The 21252-nt window shown below is 44.8% G+C and overlaps 1 protein-coding gene across 2 annotated transcripts in view; it reads right to left on the bottom strand.

Annotated features, from left to right (window-relative positions):
• ACADSB (acyl-CoA dehydrogenase short/branched chain) overlaps positions 1–21252 on the bottom strand; it is a 399459-nt gene that overhangs the window by 172580 nt on the left and 205627 nt on the right. For both annotated transcript variants that reach the window (XM_086922992.1, XM_086922993.1), the window contains 2 exons: positions 3634–3734; positions 1654–1860 (listed from right to left, as the gene is read on the bottom strand). In XM_086922992.1, coding sequence (XP_086779118.1) covers positions 1654–1860; positions 3634–3734 — 308 coding nt within the window. The remainder of the gene's footprint in view (positions 1–1653; positions 1861–3633; positions 3735–21252) is intronic.

Here is a 21252-nt window from a genome sequence, read left to right as displayed (position 1 = left end):
TTGCAAACAGGTGGTCCTATTTTGTGTGCGATGTGCAGCAGCTAAGGTGGATGTGAATGAAGAATGCTAGGACTTGGAATGTTCAACGAGCACCACACATTTCAGGCTTAAGGGTTTGGGGTTCCGGGTTGGTGTAGGTGTTTCAGGTGCACGAAATCTCACTGCAGCTGAGTGCATTGACTTCATTTTCTAAGGTGTAATGTAACATCTGCTGTTGATGATCTCCTGGCTCTAGGCGTGGATAGCTTAATTTTCAAGAGCTGGAGCTTTCTTAATGAATGGGTGTCTGCAGTTGTGTGAAGGGTGTTGCTGCTGAAGTCATGTAGCATTTCCTGAACAAACTACAGCTGGTGCAAAACGCTGCTGCAAGAATCTTAACCGGCACACCTAAATTCTCATCCATATCGCCCATCATTCGCCAACTACACTGGTTGCCGGTCAGATGCCGCACAAAGTTCAAGGCCATGTGCATTATTTACAAAACACTGAACAATACTGGACCAGACTTCTTTAAAAAATCTATTCGTGTCTACAAACCCATTCGATCCTTACGCTCTGCGGCATCTCAGCTGCTTAACATCCCACGCACTATGAAGGCAACATGGGGAGACAAACGCTTCGTAGTTGCTGCTTCCAAATTGTGGAACAAGCTTCCCCCTCATATTAAATCAAGCTCTTCCTTACTTATATTTCGGAAACATCTTAAAACGTGGCTCTTTAACCAGTAAGTTTAGTAGGAACCCTTTGCAATCTTAGTGAACTCTAGCGCCGAGACACAGGAAGGTATTTGTGCGCTCTAGAAATTTTATAAATAAATAAATAAATATCTGTGCTGGGGTCAAATTAGGTTGCCTAGGTTATCACTATAGAAGGTATCTTTTAGGAAGATCCTCAAGAATTTGCTCATAATCTTTATCAGTTTAGCCATGCCTTGGTGGATTTGGAAGCAGAAGGTTAGTTTAGAGGAGAGGGCGGTAAGGTTGGTCCAGCCAAAAGGCAGCAAGGGGATGTGGATGGAGGTGGTGCTGGAAAGAGGTTTCTCTTGGATTGGCATTGGGATGGGCTAAGCGGCAAGCCAAGGAAGGTCTCCTTTATGGTCTTCGCATTTTTGTTACATGGAAGGCTGAAGTCATTAAGACGTAGTTGGTTAGCATGCCTGGTGAATGCTGATGCGATTGGTTTTGAAAATACTTGCCTCATACACACACAGCTTGACACAATTGGGTATTGAGTCATCATGTCAAAGACACTCGGCAACAAAAATCCACAAATATTCACAGTGGAGAAATACAATCCAACAATTATTTTAGTCATCAGTAAAACTCATATTTTCATATGTTACTTTGAAAAACTACTGCATACACCCCTGAAGTATTGAAACCAGAATCCAAGAGACACAATTATTAACACAGAATTCAGTTTAGAAAGAGCTATGCAAGGAAGACAGCAAGATGTGCACAGCAAAGAGCCAAAAATATGCCACAAAGCGTAAGAAGCATGCAGCAGAAAAAGACGCAAGATGCATGGGGGAAGAGAGAAAGCAACATAGAAAAACAAGCATGAATCAAAAACAAAGAATCATGGAGCAAAGAGAAACAAGCATGGAGCAAAGAGCCAGGCGCACTTTAGACATTGCTTGCTTTGTTCACTAACCAGGTCCTTAGCCAAACGAGGCAAATAGTAGCTCTTCTGTTCTTCAGTCCCGAGCTTTCTGAATAAGGTGTTGATTAGCGTGTTCTGGATATCACACAAGACAGACACTGAGGGATCCACTTTGGCGAGCTCCTCCACCACCAAGATAGAGGAGATGAAGGAGGCTCCAGTGCCTCCAAACTCCTGATCGATCTCAATGCCCATCAACTGAAAGAGAAATCCACACAAAGGAGTATTGCTAGGGAAACTCGCTGAACGTTGAATAGAGATCGGCCTATCACAGATGCGCACTTATGCCATGTTCTGCTCTTTTCCGCATCCTCACTTAGGGCTCCTTAGTGTTCTATTATGTGTGAAGTGTGCTGAAGAGACAGCAATTAGTAAGAAAGGAGCACTTAAGAGACACATTAAACAGATTAAAAGGGAGATGAGCTGACTGAACAATTAATTAGGAGGATCAGTGGAGTCTCACATAAGGAAGATCTACTGAGCTACTTGCAAGTGAGACGTGGAGATGCACGCAAAAAAGAGAAGTCCTGAGCCAGGTGTAAGCGGAAACACTCAGCAGTCAATGAAGAGATACATATCGGTGATGCACTGTGCAGAGCAGAAGGAGATGCGCTGAACTGTTAAAAAAAGGGTTGTATAATCAGAGTGTAGAGGAGACTGTCAATAATATGCCAAGTGGCAATGGGTGGTGCTGTCTGGAGAACTCTGGGACCAATACATTTCCCGCACACTTCTGGAATTCTGCGGTTAGTGTTGGCACTCAACTGTCTTGTGGTTTCAGGCAAAACTCACTGCTAACTACATTACAATTTAACATGCCACGTATGCATAACGCTGTTGGGTTCGTCTTCTGAGATTGGCATTGATAGTGTACCAGAAAGTCTTATTCCTGGCAGCTGCTATGGCCTTCACGATGCTGCAACAGGTGTTTCGGTAAGCATTCCTAAGCCTTTTCTTTAAAGCATTCTTATAACAGCCTTCACTGAAAGTTTTATCAAATGTATGACTTTTTCTCCTTGCTGTGCTATCCCTTTTAATGACTGTGCCGCCTCTCACAGTTTGATGCTTCTTTGAGCTTCTAGGCTTTAAATCTTTTCTAGTTAACAACTGAATTGCTTCCCAATTCTGAGAATCCTTGGGGCTCCCTCCAGCACACCTGTATCTTGATTTCTTTCCATATAGTTTGCATTTTCTTTCCAGATCCCTCATAGCCTTGTTATTTCCAACCTCTTTGATAGCGTTTCTTGATCCTGAAGTTGAAACTATTGTGTTGGAAGCAGTCACGAACTCAGTAGCAAGCTATGTTAAATATTCTAATTCACTACATTGTTGGAAGCAATACCTAAGCTATTCGATTTTAATCATGGCTGGGTTTTTTTTGTAATTTAGTTGTGTAAGTTCTGTTCATGAAATTTTAGCTCACGACTTTGCTTCCTGTGTCAAACACTTGATAATCCTTGTTTCTAATATTTCTTTCAGCTTGTTCCAGCACTTTACTTCTGTTCATGACTTTGTACTCTATGTTCCCCTTCCACTGTGCCAGTCTTACCATGTGTTTTATGTTCATGCTAACTTCCGTTAGAGGTCTTGCTGTAGGTCCTGCTTAGGTTTACTACAGGTTTGTATTTCTGCTCACTCAAGATAGCATGCATTTATGCCTTAAAATGCTTTTTCGCTTTGTCTCTCGGTTGACAGTTTCTTTTCTGTTAGAGGTCTGGTTAGCACCTGCCTCTTCTACTTAGTTACCGTCAAACTTCTGAATGTTGGTTCCATACAGGGTGTTCAGACCGGTTTTACTTCAGCTCAAATCAGTTTAAGGCTTCTTTAACCAAACAACATTGCCCCAGCAGTTACCTTCGTAATTTGTTTCAATGAAGCACCTTGAAGTACAGATGTACCTCTATGTGTTTAGGTTCCTTTGATTTTGTACTAGTTGTGGAATATTTCAAAACACTACCAAACTCTACTCACCCCCTGCTCAAACAATCCTTGGATCACGGACTGCTCCATTTTTGAGTTTGCGTCCATTGTTGCTACAAGTGGGGCAATTCGCTCTTTAGCAAACTTTTGCACTGTAGAAAAAGAGTTAAAAGGCAACTTAGTATTTACAGTGCACTGAAAGAGTCATAAACACAAAAAAGTCAGAGTATTTATTGGGAGAGTCTTTAACTTGAAAGATGTGCAGGCTATTTGACAGGAAGTGCCCATTGATTCTCCCTTGCACAGTGTCCATCAGTGAATGGATGAGCATCTCAGTAGATAATATTCACAAGCAAATGAACGTGTAAAATAATAATCATCCTCATCACATTCACTTATTTAACACTTAATACTGCAGTTTTTGCCAACTCGTAGTGCTGGAAATGACGGATATACTATTAAAACGTTTGACAAACATTTTATCAGCAGATTATTGTTAAGTCACTGAGCGAGGGTCTCACTGGCATATTTTTAACAGTAGTCACCAGACACTACCACAGTACCTCGAATGGAGAAAGTGCACCAGTCAGAGCATCTCACATTCAGAATACTAATCATCCACTTCCTAAGAGTCTCACAAGATGACTGAGCACGCCACTACATGAGTGCCTCACTGCCAGAAATTGTTATGGATACTGAATGAGCGTCTTCCATTCAAGGTATTTATTAGTATACTAAACAGAAAACCCTGTAGTGTTACACATGATAAGTTCAAATGCTGAGATAAACAAAGTTTTTCTTGTAAAACCCTCACCCACCAGGGTTACCCTGGTGCATGCTTCTACTGAACTTGAAACGCTCAACCATTGGTCATTCGATGCAGGATATGTGGCTGTGACACAGACTCAACATACTAGTAGGAAAGCACATTTGTAAGACAAATACATAAACAAGGAATCCACATACATAGGAGATGCTTTAACCCTTTCGCTGCGGCGGATTAGCGCCGCAGCGCTAACGGGGTGGGGCGGCCGCGCGGTGGCCGCATGCTGGTGACAGTACTGCTCCTTCACCAGCCGCGGTTGAGCTGTGCTGGTGACGGAGCGGTTCCGTCATGACCCGTCCCGCTCATTAGAACGGCCGCGCAGTCGTGAAATCAGCGCCGCGCAAGGCGTGGCGGCCGGGCCATGACGGAACCGCTCCGTCATCAGCACAGCCCAACCGTAGCGGATGACGGAGCGGTTCCGTCACCAGCAGGGGAGGGGTTAATATCTCAAAATTGTTCCTCCTGGGTGATGGTGGCCTGCTGTCACACTATGTAGGAGAGAGAGAGATCGTTTTTAGATTCTATGAACCGATATGTGCTAACCGATTCATTTGGATTGACGATGAAAAAAAAACTGTAAAACCGGCTGTATTTGTGTGGTTATCGCAGTCGGTATTGTCCAAGCAAGGTTGGGGGAACATTCGTTCCTCGATAGAGGGTCGTGCACCAACTGCTGCGGACTAAGCCACTTACTGCGTCAAGGCAAAACCTCGTTGAATCCCCCAGGACCGCATCTTGCAGATGCGTGGTCTTCCGGGCTATTTTGTTTCAAAAGCTGCGTGCCAATGGTTCGTCCTCACCTATGTTGTCGAAAGGACTAGACTGTTACACTCAATACAAAATGCCTGTCTTCCATGGAACATTGACCAGGTTCCTTTGGGGTATGGAAAACAAAGCCCATGTGATCATGAAAATTTCAGATACAAATTAAAAGATCTGAAAAATCCAGGCTCCCTCATATAGTTTCACCATTTCATCCGTTCATATTTATTTGAGTCCTGTTCATGACTTAAAACGCATATCAATGGCCTTAACGGAAACATCTCATGGGGCCAGTTTACTTGAGGAATTAGCCAGTGAAGTATTACAGGGTATCTAACATCAGAAAAACGATGCATACCCCACACATAGTATGACCAGTTATCCCCTTTTATAATTATTTTGAATCCCAATTTGTTTTCATTTTTTTCCATTTTATTTTTCTTGGCCATTACTCGAATAAATAAAAATGGATGAAACCATATGAGGGGGCCCTGGATCTTTAAATTCTTTAATTTGTATATGAAATTATAATGATCACACAGGCTTTGTTGTCAGTCGATAATATTACCCCAATGGAACTTCGTCATTGTTCTATGGAAGGCGGTCATTCTGTTTAAATGCAACGGTCTAGTCCTTTTGAAAAACGTAGGTGATGTCGCCCCGTCAGCACGTAACTATTGAAAACAAAAACCCTGGAAAAGCATACTTCGGCAAGATGCAGTCCCCGGCGCAAGCCCACAATAGGTGCATTCAATGAGGGTTCGCCTTGAAGCGGTAAGTGGTTTAGTCGGCAGGGGTTGCTGCACGACCCTCTAGACGAACGAATGTTCCCCCAAATTAGCTTTGACAATACAGTCTCCAGATAACCACACAAATAGATCCGGTTTTACAGTATTTTTTCATTGTTAATCCAAACGGGTCGACGAGCACATACCGGTTCATGCAATCTGAAAAACGCAGGCTATCTCTCCTACATAGTGTGACAGACCTTCCTCTCCCCGGAGGAATCATGATGTGATATTAAAGCATTTAATATGTATGTGGATCCTTTGTTTCTGTATTTGTCTTACAGCATGTGTGTTCCTACTAGTATGTTGAGTCTGTGTCACAGCATCATATCCTGCATCAAATAATAAATGGTTGTGGTTTTCAAGTTCAGTAGAAGCATGCCACCAAGGGGTAACCCTGGTGGGTGAGGGTTTTACAAGAAAAACTTTATTTTTCAATCAATCAATCAATCAAAGACATTTATAGAGCGCACTACCTACCCATAGGGTCTCAAGGCGCTAAGGGGGGGTGGGGGGGGGGGGGTGCCGTTACTAGAGACATAGAGAGTGATCAGGTGTAACACCACTGGGTTCTCTGTTTAGTATACTAATAAATAACCTGCATGGAAGATGCTCATTCAACATCCAGAACAATTTCTGGCAGTGAGGCACCCATGTAGTGACATGTGCTCAGTCATCTAGCTAGTTTTTCCAAACATGGAGAGTTATCAGGTGTAACACTACTGGATTATCTGTTCGGTATAACCATAATAAAGTGAAGATAACAAAGCCGGTTTATCCTCTTCCCCCTCCCCTTTGTTTTCTGATACGGGTATTTGTAAGTGTCAGAACCCATGTCAGAGGGCCATGGGGCAAGCAAGGGTTACTGGGCCCGACCGTGGTGGAGTGAAGGCCTTTACTCCTCCTGATGGGGCCAGACCAAATATGGATTCTGAGCAACTGGGCCAAGTACCCCTTCAGCACTTGACTCTCAGGAATAGTGTGGTCCAAGCAGTCCAAGGCTCCATCAGGGGACTTGTACATACAGGGGAGTGGATGCAGGCTCATACTCAATATGAATGCATGAGCAATAAATTACTGCCCAGCCAAACACTCACTTTTATGGAAAAAGAGTAGTATTTTATTTTGACAGCTACCAACACAAAGGAAAAGTATATCATTCACAAACACCTACACGGTCCCGTCAAGATTAGGGCTCTGGTTTTTTGTTAAGAGGTTCCTTGGGTCCTTTGCCATCCTCGCTCCTAGAGGTATTGGTTTTTCCCCATTCACTAAAGGCAACATCCAGGGTAAACCCCGCTAGTAGTCAAAGTCTCTAGAGTCCACTATGAATCTTTAAAGTCAACCGTGTGTTAGACCCAGGGTAGGAATTGCCCCTCTATAATTGATTACATCTTTGTATATGCCAATTTATTAGATCAGATACTGTTGGGGTCAATTGCCCGATCAGGAATTTGGCGATAACAATTTTATTGAAATTATTCTGACGAACAGCCAACCAGAACTCTGTAATCTGCAGGCATCTACAGACAGTTTAAACGTTTATTGGAAACTACCTAACACTACACAAATGCTGGCTGTAATTACTCAGAAAAATGTAGATCTAGTTTTAGGCTGTTTCTCCGATGTTGGCCGCATTGGAAAGGAGCACATAGTAAGCTCATTTGTGGCCTTCTGTTCAGACATTAAAAAGGATGTTTTGAAGCCTATAAAGGTATAAAAACATGCTCACCCAAACCTCAGATGGTTTGATCTTGAGTGCATGGTGGCTAACCAAGCCCTTCTGAAGGCTTTAACTGCTCGCCCCCGGGATCCCACAGTTTTGTCTGGCCTGCGTAAAAGGTATACAACAGTAACCAAAAGGAGTTCGATTGAGGTGATCTCCCAGCAGTGGGATACCTTAGCTCACTCAGCAATTACTAGGAATAGCAAGTCCTTCCAGGATTTTGTTTCAGGCCTAAAGTCCGCCAGTAGAACAGGGTTGCCAATTAGATGCCATATCAACAGTGAGGCATTGGAGGCACATTTTTCACAAATTTACTTAGCAGGGAATTTGGCAATAGGTGCAACTAATACGGCTGAGTTAAATAATAATAAAGGAATCTTGTCGTGCGCAAACTTAGCCCAGTGGGCGTCAAGGCGCCTAATTCCAAAACCAGCTCATAACAAAAGCCTGCAGTTCAACCCATGTAAGCTCTTAAAAAGCACCATGTTTTTAAGGCCTTTTTGAACAGATCCAGGGAAGGGAGAGTTTTGATCTCCATGGGCACGCTGTTCCAGAGCTGGGGGGCAGCGACAGAGAAGGCCCTGGCTCCCCATCTGGTGAGCTTGAAACGGGGGACAACAAGCTGGAAAAGTCCCGAAGATCGAAGACACCTTGTGGGATGGTAGCGAGTAAGCAGGGAGCTGATGGCGCCTTTAGGTCCATCCTCGAGGGCTCTATAGGTCAGGCACAGAATTTTAAAGTAAATTCTGTGCTGAATAGGCAGCCAATGGAGGTCTCTCCTCGCAGTAGTAGCAGACGATGCCCTAGGAAGATCTAGGACAAAACGTGCAGCAGCATTCTGCACGATTTGCAGCCGATGTATAAGGCCCTTGTTGGACTCCATGTAGAGAGAGTTGCAGTAATCTAACCTGGAACCAACAAGGGCGACTGCAATCTGCTTACGTGCTTGAAGGGACAAATAGCTGCGAATTCTATTGAGTGTTCTGATTACTCCCCAACAGGTTGCAACCGTCCAATTCACCTGAAGGGACATAGAGAGTGACGTATCAAACACCACACCCAGATTTCTGGCAGATTGAGAGGGGGTGGGGCAAGCACCAAGAGAGGGAGGCCACCACTCACTCGACCAGACATCTTAGTCCTTCCCAAAGACCAGCACCTCAGTCTTGTCGCCATTTAGCTTCAGGGAGTTGATGACCATCCAGTCTGCAACATGTTGCATACAAGACCTGAAGCTAGAGGCAGATGTTATGACAGAGGAATGGGTGAATGACACCATAATCTGGGTGTCATCGGCGTATGATACCACCTCCATCCCCTGCGATCTTACAAGCCTGGCAAGGGGGACCACGTAGATGTTAAACAGGGTCGGACTTAATGCCGACCCCTGTGGCACCCCACATTGCAGAGACTTAGCTGGGGAGAGGTGGTTTCCGAGCATCACTCTCTGTTCCCTATCAAGGAGAAAGGAGTTGAGGAGGCTCAGGGCCGACCCGGTGACACCTGCCTCCCTAAGCCGAGATGTTAAAATGCAGGAGACAAGGTGTCGAATGCGGCCGTGAGATCCAATAGCACTAGAACAGTAGTTTGTCCAGCATCAACACTGCGTCGGATGTTATCGACTACAAAGGTGAGAGCAGATTCTGTGCTATGATGTTTTCGAAATCCACGTTGGGTGATGTCAAGATACTCAGAGGCCTCAAGGAAGGAAGACAAGTGGCGATTCAGATGTGCTTCTAGAATTTTCGCAGGTGCAGGGAGCAGGGAAATGGGCCTAAAATTTTTAAGGAGGCCGGGGTCCAGTGAAGGTTTCTTGAGAAGCGGCTTCACAATGGCCTTCTTCCATACCGATGGAAAAGAGCCTTGGGCAATCGCCTTATTCATCACCTCCAACAAGGAGGGAAGAAGACTGCTCCTACACTCTTTCAGTTTTTTAAGAGGTAGTGGATCCAACGGAGAGGAGGATTTCGTCCTGTTGAGTAGGAGATTCAATCCTTCCAGAGACAAAGGTGGAAAGTCCGACAGAAGACTAGAAGGGACTATGTCCAATGACTCAAGAGAGCTTATGCCAGGAGGGATATTCTCATCCAAAGCGAGACATTGTACTTCTAATGAAGTGTGAATATCAAAGATTTTTTTATGAAAGAAGTCTGCAATGTCATCGCAGAGACCTTGAGAACTGACTACAGGGTCTGGGAGTTGAAGGGAGCATAACGAGTCCGCAATTTTGAAGAGCTCCCTAGAGGAAGTGAGTGAGCTAGTGAGGTTGGAAAAGTATTGCTGCTTCTCCAAAATCACTTTTTGCTTATACTCCCGTAGAGCAGACTTATGAGCTTCCCGGTCCAAAGGATCCCAGGATTTCCTCCACCTCCTCTCACTACTTCTGCAGCCCTGTCTTAGTAATCTAAGATGGTCCGAAAACCATGGTGCTGATGGTTTACGTCGGGCTACATATCGTAGGGATGCTGGGGCAAGTTTTTCTACAGCATTGGTGATGGAATCCTTCAGATCTTGGGCTGCCTCATCCACATCTTTTGGGAAAAGAGCCTCAGGGGAAGGAACAAAAGAGGCAAAGGCCTCATCCGTGAGGTTTTTAAAATTTCTTCTAAGAACAAAAGGGGTAGTCACCTTCTTAGTAGAGTAAGAAGTGGAGAAGGCTAGATGAAGAGGAACAGCAAAGTGATCGGTCCAGACCATCGGCAGAGGTGAGCCACTGGAAAGCCTCAGATCATTAGAGAATACCCTGTTGAGGATGTGACCTGCCTTATGAGTGGAACTGGTAACGAGCTGAACAAGATCACATGCTCCAAGAGATTCGACCAATGATAAAGTGTCCTTAGAATCGACCTCGTCGAGATGGAAATTGAGGTCGCCCGAGATGGTAAGACAGGGCTTTCCAAAATATGGTTCGAGAATTCTCAATATGTCCGAGGCAAAATTAGCTCTGTGGCCCGGCGGCCTGTAGATCAATATCCCCGTAAAAGAGACTGATGGCTCACAGGTAATACAAAAGTATAAGGCTTCAAAACGGTCCTGAGGCGAGGAAAGAGGTTTGACCGTACATGTAAAGGAGGATTTAAAAAGGATGGCAATGCCTCCTCCTCTACGTATAGGTCTATCGAGCCTATGTAGGGAATAGCCCTCTGGGATGGCTAAAAGAAGGTCATGACCAGAGGAGTCAGTAGCCCAGGTCTCCGTAATGAAGACCCAGTCCGGCTGTCTTTCATCAACAAAGTTGTGGAAGGCAAGGTTATGTTTGATGAGCGAGCGCACATTTAAAAGAAACCCAGTTCTAAGAGTAATAGAGGGGGGGGACAAGGACTAATAGGGCAGGGGACGAGAGGATGAAAGGAAGATGAACAGGCCATACAGCGGCGAGATTGTAGTATCCCTAGGGGGGTAAAACGATGTACAGAAGGGCATACGGGAGGTCTGAGAGCCAGGAGCGCAGATGGAGCATAACGCCTAATAGCCTTGCCAGATAGAAGAGGTGAAGAGACCCGGTCCAGCCCGGCCTGCAGCCCTTCCTCAGCGCGGACGGGCGCAGACGGGCTGAACTCTGGCGTAACTCCGGCGAAAGACCGGCGATCCCGCTGCGCGATGACGCTGCGCGTAAGCATGGCTGCAATTTATGGAGGTCGAGCCTCCTAGATGAGGACTAGACCGCGGAATGGATCGCTCCTCACGTAAGATGGCTGCCACCGTGACAAGGGCGAGGGACCCGCGAAAATGCGGTGAAGTAATCCAATTAATGTGCAAGTTGAGAGGGCAGCAGTGCGGGTAAGCGAGGCCAAATCTTAAAAGCAGGGAAAAAATGTTAAAAGTAAAACGAACCAAAAGACAAAAAAACGGGGCATTTAAAACAACAGTAGCTGTAGCTGCACACTGGTCGAGCGCTGCACGAAAATGCGCCAAAGCTGCCGTAGATGTGACCTTACATGAAGTCTTAGTTAAAATAGGGCGGACCGCAGGGGGAAAAGCACCCAGGCCGATTGGCACACCCATAATGTAATCCCAGTTAATGGGTCCCCCTGCTGACTAAGGTCTACAGCAACTTAAATTATGCATCCTTACCAGACTCATGGGCATTATTCACAATAGTAACAATTTTTAAAAAGGGTGATCGATCATCTTCCAGTTGTTATCGTCCGATCTCTCTCATAGATAACCCACAAGGTATGTCAGCGAAGATATTCATATATATTGCTCTAATAGCTTCCAATAGTCGTCCACTGACAGAACCAAAATCTTTGTCTATTGTTGTGTGTGTGGTTGCAAATTTCACAGTCGCGTTCAGGTTCCGACACCTCGAGTACAAGGCACTGGAACCTGAACGCTGACATACCTTGCGTGTTGGAATTTATCCCCACATTCAAAATAGATTAGGACAAGTGACATTAGCGCCTTGAAAAAGTTGTGGGTTAATATTCCCTCTGTGGCGACGAAACATGTGTTGGCTGGCTAAGAACTTGTACGAATAAAAAAGAAAGCCGAGGAAAAGAATGAAAGAAACAAAGAACCTCATTACTATGTTTGCTTTGTGACTAAGTGGACTTACGTATGCTACTGCTGTCATTTGCTTTAAGAAAAAGAGAAACGTGTGTTGGGGATTGCAATTTCCTGTTAGTGAACCATGACAAAACTCTCAGCAATTATCTATGTGCTGGTAAGGCTCCTTAATGTTTCACTTCCTTACTTTGCTTTCCATCAGGTTATCAGCAAAACTTAGAATCATGTGCATGCCCATGTAATAATGTTTTTTAAACAGTCGATGTTACATTTTACTTTTTTATGTGGTTTTTACCAGAAGTACTAAAAAATAAATAAATAAAAGGCTTTTGTTAAGTCCAGAAAACTAACACTTTGCATTCAGCCATTACTTTTCTCAAAACATCTTCGTGATGACAAAACGTTTTTATGCAAGTATGTTTTTACGTTCTGATATACACTTGAGACACTCAATGCACCTTGATTAAGCTATTGGTTTTTCAACTGTATGGGTGCAGTTCAGAATTGGGCACTGTAGTTGTGCTCTAGATGCTCTTAGCATTTTATGTAAGATTTCTTTTGTATGATTTCATCTTTGGTTTTCTTTTTAATTTTATATGAATATTGTAATTAAGAGGTGCACATGAAATTTCTATAATGGAATATGTAGAATTGGTTCTTTCATGGCTGCTCAGCAGCCTAATAAACTTCAGATTGATTGATTGACTGACTATTTTAAAAAGTCAGCATTGTTCCCGCACCACAGCTCTAACTAGCAGCAAGTTCCCCTGGGGCCAAAAGGGCCGAAATCAATTATACCTGCACCTTGCAAGATCGAGACGACTGCAGTTCTTGAGCATGTCCCCTCTGCTGGCACTGGAGGAGCAGCAGCTGATTCAGGTGAGTTTGCGGCACGTAGCCCAAACGGGTTGCAATAAGCGGTCATAGAGTCCTGACACACACATAGGAAGGTAAACAGTCCCAAGAGACCTCTGTTAAGTAGATTTACCCCGGTTGACATATAGGGTGGATCTTTGTTCCACGTATACTCCTTGGATGACTAGCACTACTCTAATGCTAGTTGAAGACTTATTCAAAGTGAGAACCAAGTTGGACGATGTATCCATCACCAACAAATTACCATAGATGAGGATATTTCAATTGAATACACAATCTTCCTGCAGACTCCTCACAGTCATTCCTCCACCCTGAAGTGTCCCGTGTCGAAACTATTAACATCCCAGTGTATGAAAACATGCTATATGCTGTATTTGTCAGTGTCATTGCTCTCTCGGTTGATATACACATGCCTTCATGGGGCACAGGAAAAGTTTAGGAACGGATGCCAGTGAGCAGGTTTGCACCTAACATACTTCAGTGTCCTCCTGTCCTGAGGCGGAGTAGTAGCTGAGGCCATATGGCACTACCTGGCAGAGCTGGAGAAATTCAATCAGGTGCTGGATCTGTAGGAGGATTACATATCCCTCTAAATATTCCTACCGAAGGTAACTTTTTTCATGCACATGATGTTGCTTATGAATCTCCCTGATCCACCCACAAGTACGCATATGTAATGTGTTCCTCAAGACACGCCAGTGGTGCTGCAGATGTCTGTCATGACTTACAGCCAGTCTAGCAGAGCCTGTCCAAGGTCTTGGCGCCGAATTAAATGTACACAAAAGTCTCATGACTAGAGCCGCGAGCAAGGTAATAATAGCTTACTGGAAATTACAATTAGGCACGCTCCTCAGTAAAATAAACATGGGCTAATGAAGAGTGAGAGCACTTAACTGGTCAAGGGAGCGGGAAACTGCACAGAAATGTCACGCAGTACATCCACCTCCAAAAAGTCCTTTTATGTACGGAAGTCACTTGAAAAACAAATGCGAGATGCAATTTAAAATGATAAAATTCTTCCACTCCAAAGTAGTCTGATTACTTCCTTATAGGATCTTTCCACTTGTTTGGGAACACAGACTATTTCAAACATGGCATCACTAAAAAGCTTTCAGGCCCTCCAAATATAAATGCTCAAATGCATTAGGGAGAATGGATGAAAAAAGCACTTATTTGTTTACTGAACTGTTCTAAAGTTCTCCGATATCAGATGCGGGTGGTTCATCTGATACAGTGCGTGTTTCATTGAATTCTGAAATGTGTCCTACATTTTAAATGGAGTAAATAATACATGTGCAAGAATGGTTTACTAACCAGGAGCACTGGGACAACACCCTGCGCCACCTGCTATACCCCTCCACGGGACCCCTATAGCACCTCCTCCTATGTCTCTAGTCTAGTGTTACCTGTGCCCTGCTAATGCACGGCACACAGTCCTGCCACGGTGCCACCACGAACTGCACAGTATTAACCATGCTCCCCTGACACTGCTGCCGTCATCTGAGTATTGCCTTGCGCTCCTTTGATGCACATTGGCGTGTGGTGTGCCTCCTATGTTACAGGGTTGTATGACTGTTCTTTTGCAGGTGTGCCTGTGTATGTCTTGACCTCTGTGTGCGGGTGCCTGCCTGCCTGCCTGGTAAGTCGGGGGGAGGGGCTGTATATCTGTTGGTCTGAGCACCTGTGTTTTTAAAAGACATAGCATGGGTGCCTGACGCGTGCGCCTGTGTGGCAGTTAACCTTTGTGCTAAGGTGAGTGAGTACCTCTATAGTTACATGGGTGCGTGTGCATTTTAGGTTTGTGTGCCCGTATGCCGTGTCCATATGTAAGTATTCACTGTCAAATCCCAAACCTATCCGCTTTCCCAATGCTTTTCTGTTAAAGACGTGTGATGCATTTCAACAATCAAAGGCGCACAGGAGCTGGTGAAGGGGAGACATCTCGGGTAGGATTGTGAGTAATCTCCCTGCCCGCAGTTACCAGCTTGTCGAGAAAATTGTTGCCTCGGCTTTCACATCTCCAATAATCATGAGCTCTTGTTTGAGAGGTGTCATCGATTTCTACTCGCGTTCCCATCAGAAAGCTGTCAGGCGCTTCTGAGAGGCCCGCCTCCTCCCAGGCGGTGATATATGGCGGCGCCTTCCACTGCTCGGTGCTTCTTACCCGCGGATCACAAGCCCCATCAGCGCCTATTGATCTCCCCGGACTGTGCATTTGAGACGTTTCAAAAGCTGGATAATTACCGGCGAGGGCTCTATTGGTTTTATTACAGCGCATCGATTAGCGGGCGCTTTGAACCCTGTGTTTCGTTCAGTTCACTTTTAAATGCGATTCATCCTCCTTTACCTGCAGTCGCGGGGACAAACACCTCTGTATCGGTGACAGTGGTCACCCTCCACCGAGCACAGGGCTCTCGGCCTCCAAAGGAGGGGTGTGCCCTCTGCTGCGCGCAGCTGCTCTCTCGCCTTGGGCAGTGGTGGCTGGTGACTTTTGAAAGTGGTAAGGCGCAAACTTTCTGTTGGGAGTTCATTGTCGCGAGCGAGCACGAACATCTAGGTGGTGTTCTCCCCCGAGATTTTTTTTTTAAGAGTGGGTAAATGGTGCTTTTCCAAGAAAATGTGACAAGCAAGCAGGGTAATAAAGCAATTGTGAAAGTGCAGTTATTACATTAATAAAGGGATGTCTTATAACAACATGTAGATACTGCCACTGTTGGTTTTACAAAAATGGGTCTAATTGGTGAAAATGATAGCACAATTAATCAAATACATTGGCTTGAAGCCATACAATATTCAGTCAGGTCTATGGGGGACATCATGTAATATTGCAATAATTCAGGGTCTGCCACATTACCTAGGAGCTATATATTTCGAAAGCGGAAAATCATCTGCTTATAAAAATGTTGTGCCAAGTACAAAAATGGATGCTAAGTGGTGGAGCATTAGTGCCACAGAAAATGCAGTGCCGGCCTGATACAGTCGGCCTAATGCACATTGCTGCAAAAAAAATGGTCAGTAGCTTTACCCATATGACCACAATAAAGCCATCAACTAAACTAAAGGAGCCAGTCTAAAACGTCCCGGTATTCCAAATCAAAGTAACAGGCTAAATTAAACTGGACATAAAATCCAGGCATACTGATAATATCCAAAAAATGTATATATATATAAATCCCCACTCAAGTCATTAATGCGTTAAGTTCCACACAATAATGTAACACAACAACCTGGAACAGCACTGATAGTAATCTAATCATGCTGCTCAAACTACATAACCGGATTTGGTGATTCAACACCCCCAAATGCATTCCCATATTAAAGAATATATTGTAACTAACACGTAAGCCTGAAAGACAAAAATATGTTTTAGTAAATCAATGTTCCTATACATTTGCAGTCAATTGTATATTAAAGTAAACCAAATACAGACATCCCACAATTCACTCACATTCACAATGTTTTTATTGTGCGACTGAATCGCACAATAAAAAACCCCTAACCTCGCGAGCAGGACACGCTTGTGATATAAAAGAATAAATCCATGACATCGTAATCTCATAAGAAAGTCAGACACCGACCTCATGCACATGATTTATACCGTTATGTTCTGCGCTGCGCCTAGAGGCTGTATAGGTGCCGTTCAGCACTTTATGGAAAATATAAGAAAACAATCACAATCTAAAGTCGCATATTTCTAAGACAAGTGAAACATCACACATTAGCCCAGAGCACATGTAGTATTCCAAATGTGGATCACCACGACAGCTTGCTGAATCCCGGCTCACAGCAGCTCAAGCCGCGGTGGACATTTCATCACTTTGCGGCAGGCTCCATACAAACTGAATCACTCTCCAGTACACAACAACTGACATCTGACCCAATTAATAATAAAATTAAAATACAACGACAAACGTACTTGACCGGTCCGAGCGCCGCGCTGCCTCTGCCAGGACGTGTGACTAACTGCCTTTACCCCAGCCCCATTGTCCATTGAGATGCGCCAGCTGCAGAATCCTTAGTCTCCTCCAAGAGGAGAAACGGTCCGCGTAGGCACCTCTGGGGTTTACTGTGACCACCGTGCAAAGGCAGAGCAGGGGGTCTAACGCCCTCCAGTAGAAACATCATTGTTTTATTTTCAGATGTTGGCTTAGCACCAAAACACTACTGTTCAGCCTCTTCGGAGCACTTTGAGACCTTTATGCAAAGGAGATAGGAAAGAGTGGGAGGAGAAAGCACTTCAAGCAAGGTCTGCCGAAGCGCACACATGCCATCATCAGAAGGCACAACACTCAGGCATGCCTACCCCGTTCCTGATCTACCTCTATGGGGCTGAGAAGGAAATGGATGCTGCACCAAAGTGATTATAGCACTCTGGACAAACCGTACTACCTCTAGGTGCTGGTGCCCACAACTAGTTACATGTACCGCTAACGAACAGTTCGGTAAGGGCACAAATTGAAGTGCGCTGCTCAGTCTACTTCCCTACCCCTCCCCGAGTCTCCCAGGATGGTCCACAAATCTACCGGAAATGGGTGAAATTATCCCCAAAATCTCTGAAACAACTCACGTGTTTCGTTGGAGCACAATCCCCCTGTCACATTCCATTGTTGTCACTCTTAGCTGAGGAGACAAGGGTAGAGTTGTCAATGTGCCCAAGCTCACATTTTACCCTTTTAAAACTTTTGTGCGCTACGATGGTGGCCCTCAGCCACCACAGGGCACTCTGACGGCACACTCGCACTACATCTGAGTTCTAGACTCCAGAGACCAGACTCCTCTCAGTTGGGTTCTTTCACCAAATTCAAATCCACAGCCTAAATTCACAAAGCGCCTCGAGGCAATTGAGTTGTATATTTGCGATTTACATAAAAACCAGCACCACGTTCTCTCTCTACGACGAGTTTGGTTCTTGTGGTACGCGGTGCGCAGCTGCTCCGGAGCCCGTCCCAGCTCTCCTCCCCAGCCTCCACATCACACCCCCATGGACAGAAGAGTCCTACAGACTGTCGTTGGCTCGGGCATGGTCAGGAACGATGCCCTCTCCAGGCACACACTCGCCCAGTCGCGGCTCGCGGAGGGGGGTCACGGGGGGATCAAGTATGAAACAAAAAACGTAACTTACAGCCGGTCCGCGTCACCTCTGCTCCACTTGGCGCCTTCACGGACGGCCTGGAGTGGACTGGCGGCCCCTCTCATCCAATTCTGGCGCTGTCAACAGCACCTGGATTGGCTTAGGGCACGACTACTCTTCGCCCGCTGCACGCCCATTAGGAGACTGAGGGACTTCTAATGGGCATGCGCAAGCCAGTGCAAACACAAGTGCGCATGACTGGGCACAGGCTAAAAATTCGCCCTCCGTCCCCATTCATGCACACTTTTGCTGCTGCCTGTTGTCCCTGGTCTCACAATCATGTCAGTCAACATGACGCCCGACCGCCCACCCCCTTCAGACTCTTAAGGGGGTGGAGGGTTCGACATCATGCTGACTGAATTGATTGTCAGTTCTCCCTCGGCGTCTTTGAACTTAAGTAAACTGATTCAGTTTAATTAGGTTCCTAGATGCCGAGGGAGTTGCGGGCGGGAGGGCTACGCCTGTACGCCCCAATGGACGCACCACGCCTGACCTTGGGTAGTGCGGAGTCATTAAACTAGACTTGATTTACCCCAGCTGGTTCTACAACCCTTTGGGAATGCAGTGGAGCGCCTGCATGGCTCCTGTTCTCAGGTCTGGGCAGCAGAGCTCCCAGTAGAACCTGCACATATTGTTATAATCTTTTAATGTTGTCTATGTTTATTATGGAGTGTGGAGTGCCTAGTGCGTTCCACATTCCAGGTGGTTGTTCATGGTTCTAGACCCTGGCAGTTGCAGATTGACTGGCCAGGGAAGAGCCACATATTCTCTACTCAGAATAATTATATTTAATTAAATAACCTACTTAACGTATTACCAATCTGCTTCCTGTCTACAACTTACCTTGGTGCACATATCCCCCTTATTTTGATGTCTGATCAGGAACCAATAAAACAAGCATTGGCATAGCAAATAGGTCTCGCCTTTGGGACATTATGTGTTTAGCCATGCAACAGTTGATGTTGCACCAAGGATATTGCGCTGCATAATTAAATACTTATAAGTCCCAAAGGCGAGACCTATTGGCTATGCCAATGCTTGTTTAGGTACAGGTGCAGGGAGGAGGAGCCTGAATACCCACGAGTTTGTTTCCGTTTTCAGGTAAGCAGTTTTTTTTACAAATGGTATCCCTATTAGTTGCTTGTTAATTAGGTTACCTAATGGCAGCTGCCACGCGACTCTCGTGTTTTCAACTTCACCGGTAAATGCTCGCGCTGTTTAAGTCGCAGCTGAGGCAGAATGTGAAGCAGTGCCAGGCCGCTTTCCCTCATTGCAATGATTGATGGATGCCCCGTTGTCTGCGCATTACAATTTCAGCCATTACACTCAGAAATTCATTTTATGCAAAATATGTTGTCTTCTATTAATCAAGCCTTCCGACGAGGATATGAGAATGGAAATGGCTGCAGCCTTGCCAATCAGCGCAATTATAATATAGTTCTGAGAGTGGTTTCCTCACGGATCGTTAGGAGGTGTTTCAGGAGCAGGTCCCACTGAGAAGCGAGGGTTGTTTAACAGCACATTATATTTATTGTGGAGCCTTTTAGCACGACACTTAACAGCAGCGGGCAGCCAAAAAAAACACTTAATAAAGAATTCACTAAAGCATGGCGGTTATAGATTAATAAACTTCCTAAAATATTTGCTAATGTTAGTTTAAAAATATTTCTACTCCCACACACGCCCATGCCCACATATTGCTTTACCTGCGTACAACCACTGAACCGTGTTCTCTTTTTAAAAGTGAATTTCAGACTTTTAAAAGCGCAGCATTAGAGTGTACCTGCCCTCGATTGTGGAAAACCTTTGTTATTGATTTATGGAAGAATAAGCTATAAAACATCATATCACCGATATTATCTATAAAACTGCAAATTCACCTCCCATACTGTAGTGGGGCTGAACCTTGCATTTACAGTGTTAAGTTAGCATGAGCTTACTAGAAGTTTAAACGCCATTTTACCTTTTGCGGTCTTTTGCACACGGCAAACACGTTAGTTATTGTTTAGAGTTGGGCTGAGTGTTTTGCTTCACATGAGAATAACTTGTTTTTCTACAATGCTAGACTTGCTTCGTAAGCTTAGTCTGAACAGTGAGAGCAGAGGCCTTCAAGGTTATCTCAACACCGTAGTTGTTGTTCGAACTGATCAGTGTACGTTCTAGCCAGAACATATATGCAGCTGTGGACAACTCAGATACTGGCGCCTTTAATAATGCACTGTGTAGGCATGATTGAACACACTTGGAGGACATTCGTATGCTGAGAGCTTGTGCAGAACTCGATGTGATTCACTCCTGCTAATCTTAGAGGTATGGGGTCGCGTATGCAAGTCTAAGAGATCTTCTTTAGTTATAAAATAACCTGCTAGCAAGGGAGGGTGAAAAATAGGTGTATATATTTAACCTGTTTCCATTTAGCATTATAACATGCTTTCTCCCTTTGTATTTTATGGAATCATAACTATGCTGAGAATCTAATTTCTTATCATATATCTGCTTGTATTAGCTAAGATGCTGCACCTGAGATCACAGAGTTAAAATAAATATTTTAAACTTGCACGTGGCTCCCTTTACTCCCTGTTCTGGACTGGTATGAGAGTTTAACGAAAGAGTGCTCATGTTTCCCACCTTACCTGAGGTAACCAAAGTCGCATGTTCTGGGTTGTCTAATCATTGGTTAACTTTGCTTTGGGTTGAAGAGCTGATGAGACACTGATGCTAGTCTGGTAGTGGATTTTGGGTACTAATGTGAGTTTTTGGCACACCCTATTTCACCGAGGTCCTGAGTCTCTGTGCACAGTCCTGTGTCTGAGCAGAATCCCTGCAACATGGCACCCTAACAGTGGTGGTCTTATTACATGATGCTTGAGTAGTGCTTATATCAGTCCTTCATCCCTTCACTATTGTTTCCGGTTAACATTGGTGACGTATAAACCTACCTATAGTTACATAGGTCTTTTCCAGCATGAATCTTTCCAAACTGTTTCCTTTTGAATTACTACCCAGTTGTGCTACATTGTTTTGCATTGTACCTCTTTTGTGTCATTATGGG

Source organism: Lissotriton vulgaris, chromosome 5, assembly GCF_964263255.1.
Source record: "Lissotriton vulgaris chromosome 5, aLisVul1.2, whole genome shotgun sequence".
NCBI lineage: Eukaryota > Metazoa > Chordata > Amphibia > Caudata > Salamandridae > Lissotriton > Lissotriton vulgaris.
Note: the sequence above shows the minus strand (reverse complement) of the source record. Positions and strands in the feature narration are given on the sequence as shown.